Source organism: Sapajus apella, unplaced genomic scaffold (assembly GCF_009761245.1).
Source record: "Sapajus apella isolate SASKATOON/1434 unplaced genomic scaffold, GSC_monkey_1.0 scaffold49, whole genome shotgun sequence".
NCBI classification, from domain to species: Eukaryota; Metazoa; Chordata; class Mammalia; order Primates; family Cebidae; genus Sapajus; species Sapajus apella.
Window position 1 is genome coordinate 1,682,344 of NW_022436989.1, and position 14,727 is coordinate 1,697,070.

The 14,727-nt window shown below is 62.1% G+C and overlaps 2 protein-coding genes across 51 annotated transcripts in view; both read left to right on the forward strand.

Moving 5' to 3' along the window:
- Window positions 1-14,727, forward strand: part of OBSCN (obscurin, cytoskeletal calmodulin and titin-interacting RhoGEF) — a 162,134-nt gene that overhangs the window by 131,620 nt on the left and 15,787 nt on the right. For all 50 annotated transcript variants that reach the window (XM_032242118.1, XM_032242121.1, XM_032242120.1 and 47 more), the window contains 5 exons: window positions 1,426-1,593; window positions 1,987-2,089; window positions 2,435-2,564; window positions 4,434-4,545; window positions 13,843-14,016. In XM_032242118.1, the coding sequence (XP_032098009.1) occupies window positions 1,426-1,593; window positions 1,987-2,089; window positions 2,435-2,564; window positions 4,434-4,545; window positions 13,843-14,016 (687 nt within the window). The remainder of the gene's footprint in view (window positions 1-1,425; window positions 1,594-1,986; window positions 2,090-2,434; window positions 2,565-4,433; window positions 4,546-13,842; window positions 14,017-14,727) is intronic.
- LOC116525956 (spidroin-2-like) lies at window positions 4,552-6,241 on the forward strand. Its single transcript, XM_032242173.1, has 2 exons — window positions 4,552-4,807; window positions 4,839-6,241. Exons 1-2 carry the CDS (start codon window positions 4,585-4,587, stop codon window positions 5,723-5,725), a joined length of 1,110 nt encoding a protein of 369 aa, XP_032098064.1. The 5' UTR covers window positions 4,552-4,584; the 3' UTR covers window positions 5,726-6,241.

Consider the following 14,727-nt stretch of genomic DNA (forward strand, 5'->3'; position numbering starts at 1 on the left):
CTTTGCTCAGAGGTCGAGTGTGGAATGTGAATTCCAGAGAGAAGGGTTTTCTCAAAGCGAGATGAGGACAGAGCTGCCAGTGGACCTGGTGCGAGAGACGTGGGGCCCGTGGGATGGGCTCAGCGGGGATGGGACAAGACGCGCTGAGGGCGTCAGCACAGCTGCCTCCTGGAGTTGCCATCAAGGGGTGCGGAGATCTGAGGTGGTGGCTACAGGGTTTTTGAAAAAAAAGTTATTGCTGAGCCAGGTAGGGGGTCTCACGCCTGTAGTCTCAGCTATGTAAGAGGCTGAGGTGGGAGGACCACTTAAGCCCAGTTTAAGACCAGCATGGACAACATAGTGAGACCCTGTCTCTAAAAAAATGAAAAACTTAGCCCCGTGTGGCAGTGCACCTGAGGCGGGAGGATCACCTGGGCCAGAAGGTTGAGGCTGCAGTGAGCTGTGATCGCCCCACTGCACTGCAGCCTGGACAACAGAGCAAGACCCCATCTCTAAGAACATGTATGTTAAAGTTCTATACAAATCAGAAGTCAGTGCTGGTCATGACCTTTGTGATTTAAGCAATCTGTGGCACACACCCGGCCCTCTTGGAATGTGAATTGATACCATTTTATCTATTTGGACATTACGCGTGGGAAGGAGGCGTTTCCTTCCCGTCCCTCACCTGGAAGGAAGCATGCACTGGCCAGAGAGGTGTGGTCAGTGCATGTTCACCGCAGGTGATTTACTTCACATTCTTCAGATGTTTGTATTAGAAGGCCATGCACTTGGAGGCAGGAGGGTGGGGCTAGTGGAGGGGGGGTGAGGCTCAGGCCCCTGCTGCCCTGGGAGACTTTGAGCTGCTGTGTTCCCTGCAGGGGCCGGTGCAGGGAGAGGAAGTGTGGAGGGGGTGTGGGCAGTGATTCTGAGAAGGGGCTGGAGCCCCTAGGCTGGGCAGGAAGGGGTGAAGAGGGGTCAAGTGCGTGAGCTGGGGTGACCAAGGACTCAGTTGCCCCTAGGGGATGGCCTCTGTGGGGCTCAGGTCCCTCAGCCTGGCCCCTGCCTTGAGCTAGTGGCCAAGGTGGACAGAGAGAGAGACAGACAGAGACAGAAAGGCAAAAGGCAGAGAGGGAGAGAAAGGGAGACAGAAAGTAGAAACAGACAGAGACAGAGGCAAAGAAAGGCTGAGTCCGAGACAGAGACACAAAGAAAAACTGAGACAAACGCAGCGCTAAGGGGAACTTGAGACAGCCTCTCCGTCCGGGGTCGCAGGTCGGCCTGGAGGCTGCACCCAGCCGGGAGCTTGGCCCTGAGCCACAGCTGTGGGCCCACCATCCCCTCCCCACCCATGACTGCAGCCCCCAGGCCAGGCCCGGCGTCTCGGCCCTGATGGGGTGAGCCCTTGGGGTCCCCACCTGGGTGATGGCCCCTGCCCGTCCTTTCCAGATGGGAAGCCAGTGGAGGTGGACCCCCACCACATCCTCATCGAGGACCCGGACGGCTCGTGCGCCCTCATCCTGGACAGCCTGACCGGTGTGGACTCTGGACAGTACATGTGCTTCGCAGCCAGTGCTGCTGGCACCTGCAGTACCCTGGGCAAGATCCTGGTGCAGGGTAAGCCCGGAGGCCTGCCCGGGGGAGGAGTCGCTCTGATCGCCCACCATGGCAGGCCTGGCTGCGGCAGGGATTGCTGGGGGCTCATAGAGGGTACTGGGAGGCAGGGACCTGCAGCCCTTCGCTGGGTCAACCTCAGCTTCATCAGGGCAGCTCTATGTGTGACTCTGTGTCTGTCTCCCCCTGTCTGTATGTCTCTCTTTATCCTTTGATCTCTGTGTCTGTCTGCCATTTTGTTTCTCCATCTCTGTTTATCTGTCTCTCTCAATTTCTCTGTCCCTGTCTCTATCTCTGTATTTCTCTTTCTCTGTCTCTCCATCTCTGTCTCTGTGTCTCTCTGCATGTCTTTCTGTCTCTGCCTTTATCTCTGTCTCTCCCCTCCACAACCCACAGTCCCACCACGGTTCGTGAACAAGGTCCGGGCCTCGCCCTTTGTGGAGGGAGAGGACGCCCAGTTCACCTGCACCATCGAAGGCGCACCGCACCCACAGATCAGGTGGGGCCCAGGCCTGCGGGGGTGGGTGTGGGAGCCGGCTCCTGCCTGGGGCACAGGGCATGGACAGCGTGTTCCCAGGTCGGGGGGGCTGGACATGGCCACCAGTCTTCAGCTCAGAATGGGCTTTGGGGGCTCTGGGTCATTCTGGATGTGGGCCCTTCAGCCAGGAGGACACGGCCAGGCTGGGTCTTGGCTTCTGGAAGGGTGGGCTAAGGACCCTGGGGGTCTGGGGGCAGCGCAGTGTGGTCCCGATCACAGGGAGCACAGCCGGGGGTGGCCCTCAGACAGGACATAGGCAGAGGGTAGCCGGATCCCTGCCTCACGTGCCCTCTGGACGGATTCCAGGTGGTACAAGGACGGGGCCCGGCTGACCCCTGGCAGCAAGATCCAGATGCTGAGTGATCCCCGCAGCGGCCTGCTGGTGCTGGTGATCCGCGCAGCCAGCAAGGAGGACCTGGGGCTCTATGAGTGTGAGGTGAGCGGTGCAGGAACGGGCCCTGCCCTGGGGCCCAGGCTCTCCTTGCCGGCCATTCTCTGGGGTCTCATCGTGGAGGGGCTGAAGAGCCCAGGAACTGTCCTTAAGGTGGGGGCCTCTCAGCAGGGGCCAGGGAACACCATATCCACTGCTACACGCTTCCCCGATGATAGGCCAGAGGCCACCAGGCCACCACTGTCATCCCCTTATCACAGGTGGGGGGCCATCAGGCCATTGTCATCCCCTAGTCATAGGCCAGAGACCACCAGACCACTGTCACCACATCACAGGCCAGAGGCCACCAGGCCACTATCATTCCCCATCACAGGCAGAGGACCACCAGGCCACTGTCACCCATCACAGGTAGAAGGCCACCAGGCCACTGTCACCCTCCATCAAAGGCCAGAGGCCACCAGGCCACTATCATCCCCATCACAAGCCAGAAGGCCACTAGGCCACTGTCACCCTCCATCACAGGCCAGAGACCACCAGGCCACTGTCACCACATCACAGGCCAGAGGCCACCAGGCCACTATCACCCCCATCACAAGTAGAGGGCCACCAGGCCACTGTCACCCCATCACAAACAGAGGCTACTAGGCCCGTCACCCCCATCACAAGCAAAGCACAACCAGGCTACTGTCACCCCCATCATAGGCCAGAGAGCACCAGGCCAGTCACCCTCCATCACAGGCCAGAGGCCACCAGGCCACTGTCACCCCCCACCACAGGCCAGAGGCCACCAGGCCACTGTCACCCCCTCACAGTCTAGGGGCCACCAGGACACTGTCACTGTCATCCCTGGCCACACCACTGCTCCATGTCCTGGCCCTATTGTTCCTCTGCCCTGAGGCCTCTCCTCTGCTCCCACGTCAATCTGGACACCTTGTTCCCTGCTTCCCTGGCCATTTTGAGGATGCCACTTGGTTTTTGCCTGTAGGGGGCCTGGTGTGGCCTCATGAATTTTGTCGGTCATGTCAAATGGAGTGCAGCCTGGCCCTGCTCAGGTGCCTTTTCCCTGTGGAGATGTCCCCCCTGTGGGTGGACAGAGCTGCCTTCTGCTCCAGCCCGTGTCTGCAGGGCCCAGTCCTCCGGTCTGTCAAGGCCTATGGTGGTCAGGGTGGCTGTGTGCCAACTGCAGGCGCCCCGGGCTCCAGACTTCCCAGGGCACTTGTCTGGCCACCGCCCTCCCGTGTGGCGCTCTTGCTCATGAAGCAGAGACCTGGCTCTTGACTTGCACTGTCTTGTACCGTCACTACTGGCCATACATGGGGATTTACATTTAATTTTAAATCAGCTCAAGTTAAATCCAAAGCTGGGTGCTGTGGCTCACGCCAGCAATCCCAACAATTTGGGAGGCCAAGGCAGGAGAATCACTTGAACCCAGGAGTTTGAGACCAGCCTGGGCAATGTACTGAAACCCTGTCTCTTAAAAAAAGCCATTAAAAAATGAGCCAGGCACAGTGGTGCACACCTGTGGTCCCAGCCACTCAGAAGTTGAGGTGGGAAGATCCCTTGAACCCAGGAGATGAAGCCTTCAGGGAGCTGAGATCGTGCCGCTGCACTCCAGCCTGGGCCACAGAACGAACCATCTCTAAAAAATACATAAAATTAAGTTAAAGAGTCTGTGCCCCGGCCAAATGTCCCATGCTCAGAGCCACATGTGGACGGGGCAGACAGAGAGTGTCCTTGTCACTGCAGAAGCCCTGGAGCCATGTGGGTCCCCGGGGATGCTGTGGCTGGCCGGGGCCCTTCTCCTTGGGGGAGACACACCAGGGTGGGGGCTGCCCATGCTCCCAGCATGGCCCCAGGGAGCAGGCCCTGCTCGTGGGGAGCCCTGGGCTCTGAGCTGGCCCTCCGTCCTTGCAGCTGGTGAACCGGCTGGGCTCCGCGAGGGCCAGTGCGGAGCTGTGCATTCAAAGCCCCGCACTGCAGGCCCGGGAGCAGCACCACGGGGAGCAGCTCGTGGCTGCCGTGGAAGGTAAGTCCCACCCCTGCCCTCACCACCAAGGCGACTCCCATGGCTCAGACCCAGGCTGGACCTCACGGGCCTGGCCGTGTCCTGGGGCATGAGACTCTCACCCTTCCCAGTCAGGATCTGCTGCCTGGAGGACTCTGGAGGAGGAGCCGGCCTGGCATCTTGGGGCAGGGAGAGCCACAGATGGGAGACGAGGAGGCCACTGTGGGCCAGGTGCAGGTCCCAGGTCCCAGCCCCTGGCTGGAGGCAGCACCTGTGTGGGCTGGTGGAGGGTGGGCCCTGAGCCCAGAGCCCTGGTGGAGGTGGAGAGGCCACTCGGGGTAGGCGTCATTCCCAAAGCCCTGCTGCCATCCTGGGGAAGGGAAGCGTGTGCACAGAGGCCAGGCCTACACCCAGGGCAGCTCGCCGGCAGTGGGCAGATTGCAGCAGGAACAGTAGGAAGGACGTCTCTGTGGAGGCTGGGCAGCTGGGCCCCAGCTTGGTTCCCAGGAGAAGGGGCAGGTATCAGGGGCCTGGCCCCTCCACTCAGGGTAGGGCTGGCTGTGGAGGCACCTGGCCTGGTCTGGGGCGGCTCCGGGGTTCTGGGAGGGCCTTGGGCTGCAGAATGACCTCACCAGGGATGGAAGGTGAGGGATGGAGGGTTGGTGGGATCACCAGGGATGGAGGGGGAGGGACAGGCAGGGCGCATCACCTCACTCCTCCCGGCTGCTTTGTTCAGGGCAGGGGCAGCCAGGGTGGGAAGGGGGTCATTGGGCATCTGTCGTGGGCTCCCAGTTGGAGCTGCCCCTCTAGACAGGTGATGAGCCTCCCATCCCTGGGGACATGCAAGTGGAGGGACACCTGGCAAAGCCGCAGCTCCCACTGTGGATGGGTTGGAACGCGTGTCCTCCAAATCGTAAACACTGGCTACTGCATCCCAGCTCAGCTGTCTCTCGGGGCGCAGTGTCTGAAAGCCAGGTGCCCATCTGGGTCCCACAGAGTCTGGCCATCTGTGATGCCCTCCATGACCCTCAGGGAGCCCCCTCCCTTGCCAGGCAGGGGTCCTTGTTCCTCAGCTCCCACTGCGCGTGCCCCATGTCTGACGTGTCTCTGGGGCACCGTGACCTCCGTCAGCCCCACAACCTGGGGGCTACAGCGCCTCACAGCACCGCTTCTGCAGCCACCGTGCCCCAGCCTCTCATGAGTCCCACGTCTTGTGGCCACAGAAGTGCCAGCAGGGACACACGGGGCTGCCTCTTGCTGGTGACAGGAGTGTCCGCTGCAGTCGTCACAAGTCTCTCTCTGGGTCCGGAGGAGGGGTGGCAGGGAGAGAGGCCACCCGTGCCGGACAGGGTGGCGGCAGCTCAGCGCGAAGAACGTGGAATGGAGCCAACGCCTCCCCGCCTCTAACCCTGCCTGCTGCTTCCTCTTTAACCCGGCAGCTCCGCAGCAGAACGGGCCCTGCACCCTCGCTCATGACCCACGCTGCGCACGGCTGCACCCCTCCCATGGTTGCAGATACTCAGGTCCACAGCCAATCAGGTGGCAGTGTAGGTCCATGAGTGAAGGTGCCAGGCTCAGCCCCAAGTGCAGGGAGGGTGTGGGCGAGGCCCTGGGTTTTCCATCACCGGCCAGCAGGTGGCGGGCACACCGGCTTCCCCGGGGGTCAGGTTAGTCCAAGCGCACAGAGCCTTGGCCGAGCGCAGTGGCTCACACCTGTAGTCCCAGCACTTTGGGAGGCCAGGGCAAGCAGATCACCAGGTCAGGAGTTTGAGACCAGCCTGACGACATGGTGAAACCCCGTCTCTACTAAAAATACAAAAATTAGCCAGACATGGTGAAGCATGCCTGTAGTCCCACCTACTCAGGAGGCTGAGGCAGGAGAATCACTTGAACCCGGGAGGCGGAGGTTACAGCGAGCTGAGATCATATCATTACACTCCAGCCTGGGCGACAAGAGGGAGACTCCGTCTCAAAAAAAAAAAAAAAAAGAAAAAGAAAAATAAACCACACGCAGCCTTTTGGTTGGATCGCATTCTCTCCTCCCATGAGCTCTCTCCCTGTGAAATACACACCTACACTTACGTATACACGTGCACACACACACAGAAATGCACAGTACCTGTGGCTCCCACCAGATGTGGGCAGTCCCTGGCATACATGTGCCCCCCCTCTGAGGTGGGCATAAAGTCTTTCTCACATAGCAGTCTAGCAAAGCACCCAGTGCCCCACCCCGACCTAGAACTGTGAGGCTGTGTGCCCCAGACCACGTCACTTAACTTTTCTGGGCCTCCTGCTAGGGGTGGTGAGGGTCACGGACATGCGAGGCTGGTGGTGGCCTGTGGCCTGCCCACTAGCCAGCTGGCCAGGGCTGGGAGGGGCCATCTTTGTACCCAGATGATTCTGCCTGGGAGCTGCAGGGGAGGAGTTCTTGAGGTGACTGGGAGGAGGGGCTGCCTGATCCCAGATGCATCCCATCCTGTCACCGGAACCGCAGGCCCCATCCTGCTGGCTCTGGGGAGGGAAGCAGCCAGGAAAAGCAAGAGAAACCATGGGATGTGTGGACCAAGGTTGCTCCTATAGGGAGATTGGGCTGCCCGCCCACTTGGAGCTCAGGACCCTGCACAGCATCCCCTGGGGCTGTTCTTGGCAGGACTTGTGTGGCCTCGTACCACAGAGCTCAGATGTGCCACTTTCAGGACTCCAGAGTCCCTCCTCTGAAGATTTTTTGTTACAGAGGCCCTGGCTGCCTCAGCCTTGGCGTGGCTGCTGGCTCCCCATGCACCACAGGCCATAGTTTTCCCTTCCAGGACTTGGCTTCTGTGTCTGAGAAGTGGGGTTGTGGCTCTGAAAATTTCACAGGGCTCCCTTCAGCACATGTGTCAAAGGAGAAGCTGGGATTTCTGTGCAGGGAGCACAGGTAGAGCCCTCATTCTCCCCACAGCCCCTGCAAAACCCTCGTGAGGGACAGAGGGTCTCGCCTTCATGAGGGAGGCACGGTCCTCAGTCCTCACTCTGCAGCCACTCAGGGCAGACATTGTCACCTCCACATCAGAGACCAGGGAACTGGGGCTCTGAGCAGACAGCCTGGCCAGGGACAGCTTGGCCGGCGACTCCACGCTGCGCCACTCAGCTCAGCCCCCAGCCCTGGCAGGTCTGTAACCCTCGCTATTCCGACTGTTTTCTTTGTAGTCACTGAGCAAGAGACTAAAGTCCCCAAGAAAACCGTCATCATGTAAGTGCAGGCGTGTTTCTAGCCTTCCTCTGACTGCTGTGCCTCCTGCATGCCACTGACACGCCTGCATCATGCCCGTGTGGCCCAGCCACCTGCTTGCCACCCGCCTGCTTGCCGCCCTCCTGCTCACATAACATTCACCCTCTGACTGCCAGCACCGTCTAGATACTCAGACACTCCACACTTCACCGCCTTCCCCAGGCCCTCAGCACCCTCCGTGGTCCTCACCCTCTGCCAGCACCGTGCAGGTACCCACAGACACTCCACACCTCACTGCCCTGTCCCCAGGCCCTCAGCACCCTCCGTGGTCCTCACCCTCTGACTGCCAGCACTGTCCAGGTAGCCACAGACACTCCACACCTCACTGCCCTGTCCCCAGACCCTCAGCACCCTCCGTGGTCCTCATCCTCTGCCAGCACCGTGCAGGTACCCACAGACACTCCACACCTGACTGCCCTGTCCCCAGGCTCTCAGTGCCCTCCGTGGTCCCGCCGCCTGCAGAGTAGACTTACTCCACATACTTCACAGGGGTTCAGCCGGGGTTTCCCCAGGAGCTAGGCCTGAGCTGCTTTCCTCAGTGGGCCGGAGACACGGTTCTAATAGTACCCCAGGATTTACGACAGTGCTGTCCAGCAGTGCTTCCTGTGATGGACACGTTCTATATCTATGCTGTCCACTGCAGTAGCCGCCAGCCATGTGCGTCTGTGGAAGCATCTGGATTAAGTGTTCATTTTTGTTCAAGTTAATGTAGGCAGTGCAGTCATAGTGGACGGCACCCCCTTAGGGCCCTTAGAGGTCCCCGAGCCCCACATTCCCCTTTGGAAGATGGGGAAACTCAAGTCCAGGGGAGAAAGGAGGTTAGCCCCAGGTGGCTAGTGATGAAGCCAGCGGAGACCCCCCCTCCCCAGGGCCACGCCCACCATCCCTTTCATCCTTCGGTACCTCCAGGATTTAGGAAAATCACACATGTTCCTACTGCAATAACACAAGAAGACCACAGCTGGGGGAACCCACACAGCGCAGGGTTGGTTTTGACCTGCGTCATCCAAGAAGACTTCAAAAGGAGGGTGTGCAGGTGGGAGTGAGGGAAGAACTTGCAAAAGCCAGGAGGCAGGAAAGACGGCGGCTTCCCAAGGCCAGATGGCAACAGAGCTTCAGGATGGGGAACCTTCGAGTCCCCAGGGCCTACAACCTCCTAAAGGGGCCTTCAGTTGGCCATATTATAGGGAAAGCCCGTTGCAGACATTTGCTGAGACCCTGGGTTCACCCCTCCTTGGCTTTCTCCCTCCCCTACTCCTGCAAGTTGCTCCACTAATGGCACCCCACAACAGATGGGGCTGCCTGGGCGCTGCCAAGTACCCCATTCCTGGAGGCGTGCAGCCACGCCAGGGCCTGGCGTGGGTTAGTCCTAACATTTTGGCCCTTTGAGAACACCATCATCATCTACATTTTATGGATAAGAAAGTGGAGGAGCAGAGATGAAGCCCCCCACTGGCAAAGCTTCCGAGGCGACTCATGCCTCGGACCAGGGAGGACCAGCATACAGGCTTAGGAAGGCGGCCACCCTCACCCTGCAAATAATCTGCCCTCAGCTGGACGAATGGAACAAGACAGTGGCATAGGCCCAGCGTGGAACCCAAGGGCAGGCCCCCAGGGAGAGGCGCGGGGCGGGCAGTGGACCTGAGAGGGAGCAGGGCTCAGAGAGACCCCCTGCCGTGTTTGCAGCCACAGCACAGGATGCCCTGTGTCCTTGTGGGGGTGGCAGTGAGCCCAGCATTTGGGGATATTCAGGGGTCACACCCCACCTGCCAGGCTGCGCTCAGCTCACCACCCACATCGGCAGATTGGGCAACATGAGGTGAGCAGATGGCACGTGGCCTGGGCTCCCAGCAGCAGGCCGACTGCCCCAGAGCCTGGGCGAGACGGGAAGCAGGCTGTGGGCGTGAGGCGGCCCCATCTCTGAGCCTCCGCCTCCCCGTTGGTTGGGTGGAAGCTCTCGCTCCGTCTGTAGCTGTGGAGGGCTGAGGGCGCGGAGCCCATCATTGCCGGCACCCCGAGGGCTGCCCACACACTTCCAGCTCAGCCCTGGGAGCAGCTGCTTCTAGACGGAGCCCTGAGTTAGGCAAAAGCGCAACTGAACAAGAGACGCCACCTCGGAAAGACAGCTGTCACCTCACACATCACACCCCTCGTGCGAGTCTGAGGGAGGTGCAGGGCTGAGGGCAAGAGGAGAAGCAGGCAGGGAACCGAGAGGCGGCTGTCACCCAGCACCTTCTGCTTCTGCGTGTTACACAGTTTGCCCTCAGGGCCCAGCAAGGTCACAGCACTGGGTGCCGGAGGAGGACCTGGGCTGGCGGCTGCGTGTCTCCCTCTTGACCCCAGGCAGAGTTTTGAACCTCTTTGACCCTCTCTGTCCCCCCTAAAGTGGGATCAGACCCTCTCCCTGGTTACTGCAGAGCCAGACACGAGAGCTTGCCGAGCTCCCGCCAGTGCCCGTGCTCAGCCGCCCCTGCACGCACCCTGCCTCTGCCACTCCTTCCCAGCCCCAGGCACCGGGAGGGGCTTGTCTGAAGTCACGTGGCTCATTGTGGCCAAGCCAAGTCTGGAGCCAGGGACCCACCCTCGGCCTGCCTGGGGCCTTTCCGGGCCTCACTCTCGGACCCAAAAGGCCAGGAGAGCAGGTCACAGGCCAGGGTGCTGACAGCCTCCCAAATGTCAGCTCTCGGGGCCTGAGCTCGTTCTGCGTGGCCCCCCTTCCCGTGCCCCTGCGGCATGGGCTGTCCAGCCCATTCCTGGCCAAGAATTTTCAGGGCGGGCAGGCCCTGCCCTCAGAGTTGGCCCCGCTCTGTCCCCCATCACACAAAGCACAAAGCGTGCTGGTGGTATGGACCTGGAGGGGAGACTGGCACTGGGGCCACTGCAGTCAGGACGGGACCTGGTTTTTGGAGGCACTTGCCTGCGCGGCCTGGGCCTCCCCACCGCCCCGCCATACGTCGCCGTGTTTGCGCACATCTGCACAGCAGAGCCCGAGGTTGGCCACATGGGACCTTGCGCTGTTCCTTTGGTTCTATGGCAGGGGTGGGGGCTCTGCAGGCTGGGCTCACATGCATGTGTAAGAGTTCTTTGTGCACTGTCACCCCTCACTTGCTGGTTCAATAACCTGAGCTCTCACGCTGCCCTGGCAACCCTGGGCGCTGTGCCCATCTTCTCTCGGGCCCTCTCCTCCCTCCCCCAGAGAAGAGACCATCACCACTGTGGTGAAGAGCCCGCGTGGCCGGAGACGATCCCCCAGCAAGTCCCCTTCCCGCTCGCCTTCTTGCTGCCCGGCCAGCTCGCTGAGGCCAGGCCTCCTGGCCCCCGACATGATGTACCTGTCAGGGGCTGGCCAGCCCTGCAGGCCAGAGGCAGAGCCGGTCCGGAAGCCCATGGTGCCCACGCTGTATGTGACGGAGGCCGAGGCCCTCTCTCCAGCTCCGCCCGGGCTCTTGGGGTCCCAGCCCCAGTGGGTGGAGGTGGAGGAGACCATTGAGGTCCAGGTGAAGAAGACGGGCCCGCAGGCTGTGTCTCCCAGCAGAGAGGTGCCCAGGAGCTCGTCGGGGCATCTCTTCACGCTGCCTGGTGTGAAGCCAGGAGGCGACCCCAATTCCAACAACTCCAACAACAAGCTGCTGGCCCCGGAGGCCCAGGGCACAGCCGCTGTCGGCGCCAGGGAGCCCCTCGCCTTCCGCGGGGATGCCAGGGGCAGTGTGGACTGGGCCGCTTCTGGCACGGACAGCCTGGAGCCGGAGGAGGCCGGCATCACCCCAGAGGACGAGCGCGCCATGGAGGAGCAAGGAGGGGAAGAGGGAGAAGACGCAGGCACCTTCGTGACGGAGGAGCGCCGGGACACACACAGCCTTGGGGACCGTGACCCCAAGATCCTCACGCACAACGGCCGCGTGCTGACACTGGCTGACCTGGAGGACTACGTGCCTGGGGAAGGGGAGACCTTCCGCTGCGGCAGCCCTGGGCCCGGCACCCTTGACGACCCGCCCTGTGAGGTCTCGGTGATCCAGAGAGAGATCAGGGAGCCCACGGTGGGGCGGCCGGTGCTGCTCAGCGTGGGGCGTGCACCCCGTCTCCGAGGCCCTCTTGGCTTCTTTAGGCCTGCACCTCATGGGGCGTCGCCCCCGGGACCCCAGGTCCGTGGCCCCGAGCGCACCTCCTTCCTCCTGCGGGAGGCCCCGGCTGGGCCTGTGGGCGGCGCTCCCCGGACACAGTCTTTCTGCACCCGCATCCAGCGCTCTGCAGGCAGCGGCCCGAGCAGCTTCACCACCGAGCTCTCCACCCAGACCGTCAACTTCGGGACAGTGGGGGAGACGGTCACCCTGCACATCTGTCCAGACAGGGACGGGGACGAGGTGGCGCGGCCCTGAGGCCGTGCCCCGGCAGCACCCCCGGGAGCCCGAGGGCCTCCCTGTCCCCAGCCAGGGCCCTTCCTACCTCACTCACCTCCAGTCAGGAGGGCCAAGTGGCACTTGCAGTGTCAGAGTGACCGGCTCAGAACCTTCACTCTGGGCTGTTTCTTGTCAGCCCGGTGGGAGCTGAGGGCTGTGACGATGCGTGTGGCCTTGGGGCACCTGCCCTGTTCCCACGGGGCCTAGTCTACTCTCCCACGCCGGCCCCAGCTGCCAGGCCTGGCCTGGCCTTGCTTCTCCTACAGTCTTGGCGACTGAGACCCTTGGGTGGGCGCCTTCCAGCTCTGTGGGCCTCCTGGCCTTCTCTGCAGGGTGGACACGGGGTCTGTGTGTGGGCGGCAGCCCGTGTCTCTCAGCAAGAATAAAGCGGCTTCCTGCGCACCTGTCCGACTCTCCTTGCCTCTCCACTGGGCGGTCCTGGGTCCCCTCCACTTGCAGGCCTCGAGGGAGCCCCTACCCCTACCCTCACCAGCTCTCGCATGTAAAGTCCCTGGGGGGCCACTGACTGTGGGGTCCCCACCCGAGTGGACCTGCAGCAGCTGCTTCCCATCAGGGGCCGTGCAGCTGCCCACAGGGACACAGGTGTGGTCAGAACAGCCAATCACAGTCCTTCCCACATGCTGGGCACCAGGCAGGCCTTCCCCAGGCCTATGCAGCCGTCCCGCATGCTGGGCACCAGGCAGGCCTTCCCCAGGCCTGGGCAGCCAGGCAGTTGTCACGGAAGACACCGGGGTGTGGTGACCCCATGGGATTCGGGCTGTCAGCATCAGGAGTCAACTTTGCCGTTTCTGGCTGGACAATTCCAGCACCAATAGAGGACGACCCTGAGCCCTCCAGCCCTGAGGCTGGCCGAGGGGTCCTGCCGGCCGCCTTGGGGTGGGGAGGAGGGTGCCCTGGCCCCGTAGAAAGCAGCCTGTCTCTCCTCTCCAGGCTGTCGGCTGGGGGTGCAGCAGGCGCTTGAGGATACAAACGAGGGTGGGTTGGGGCAGGTGACCTGCTGGACCCGCGTGCGAGGTGCCTGGGGGCTGGTGGCCAGGTCAGGTCGGCGGGAGGCTGCTGAGGGGGAGCTGCCAGTGGGGCTGTGCCCAGCAGGGCTCTGGAGGACTCTCTGGCCGCCAGCAAGGGGCCAGGTGGGGTGGCCGGGGCAGGGCGGCAGGCGGAGAGGAGGGCAGATTTGGGTCATGCCGTAGCCACCGGGACACCCACTGAATCCAAGCTTCCTCTAGATCTCGCCTTGGCATCAGACTGTGCCCAGGTTCAAGGAGAGGCCAGCTCTGGTCAGGGGCTTGTGATTAGTGGCAGAGCCAGGGCCAGGCCCGGCAGCTTCCCAGAGGTGGTGACACTCTCCCAAAGGCACCTGGGGAGGACGGGCCTGAGCTTGCAGGGGCTCTAGGAAGAGGAAGCACCTGCGGCAGCGTGGGTCTACAGTTCCTTCCCCTCCCTGTCCCAGGCCTCCACCTCCAGGCAGCCTCCTGAGGGGTGTGGGTTGGGGGGCGGGGGGAGTCCAGTGTCGGCCCAGGTGGGCAGTCTCGAGAATGGGGACGGGGCTCCTGGAGCCCCCTCTGCAGGCTACAGCCATCCCGGACCCCTGGGCCTCAGCCCCTCTGCACTCATCTGCCTCTTCTACAGACACCACCCTGGAGAAAGCGGACCAGGAGGTCACATCCGTCCTGGAGAGACTGCTGGGCTCCAAGGTGCCAGGGCCCTCCACAGGGGACCTCACTGGCCCCTGCCCCGAGATGGCACCTGCACTCCAGGAAGCTGGCTCCCAGCCCCCAGTCACCGGAACTTCAGAGGCACCCGGTGAGGCCCAGACAGATGCCGACCACAAAGACCCCCAGGGGCTGACCCCAACCCTGACTACACCACGAGGGCTGCCCATCCCACGGGCATGAGACGCCAGGCCCCAGTGACCCCAACTTGGAACCCCAGTGGCTCCATGCACTGGGGGCTCCTGGGCAAAGCCTACCTCTTGCTTGGTCTCAGTTTCCCCATCTGAATCAAGGCACAGAATCGGTTCTGGAAGGTTCCTCCTGCTCTGAGTCTGTTCCAGAAGCCAGAGGCTTCCCATGGTTGGCCTGTGCTGGCCAATTCAGGTGCCCCGTGCTCCTCAGTGGACAGGAGGGGGGGGAGGGGTGTGAGAAAGGAGAGGAGGAGGGAGGAGAGAAGAGGGAGAGGAGGAGGGAACAGAGGGTGAAAGGAGCAGATGGAGTACGGGCATCAGAAGCAGCCAGTGCCCCAGACAGACCAGACTGGCTGCTAGAGAGCCCGCTCTGTGTGTCACCCACGCCCCTTCCCCCAGGTGTCCAGGGTCTGTTATCACCCACGCCCCTACCCCAGGTGTCGGGGGTCTGTTATCACCCACGCCCCTTCCCCCAGGTGTCCAGGGTCTGTTATCACCCAAGCCGCTTCCCCCAGGTGTCCAGGGTCTGTTATCACCCACGCCGCTTCCCCCAGGTGTCCAGGGTCTGTTATCACCCAAGCCGCCTCCCCCAGGTGTCGGGGGTCTGTTAT

Excerpts from the sequence above, each read along its gene's own strand:
- LOC116525956 (XM_032242173.1), top strand. The coding sequence starts at position 4,585 with ATGGCTCAGACCCAGGCTGGACCTCACGGGCCTGGCCGTGTCCTGGGG. Across the intron at positions 4,808-4,838 it reads GGCAGCACCTGTGTGGGCTG|GTGGAGGTGGAGAGGCCACT; the intron begins GTGGAGGGTGGG and ends CCCAGAGCCCTG.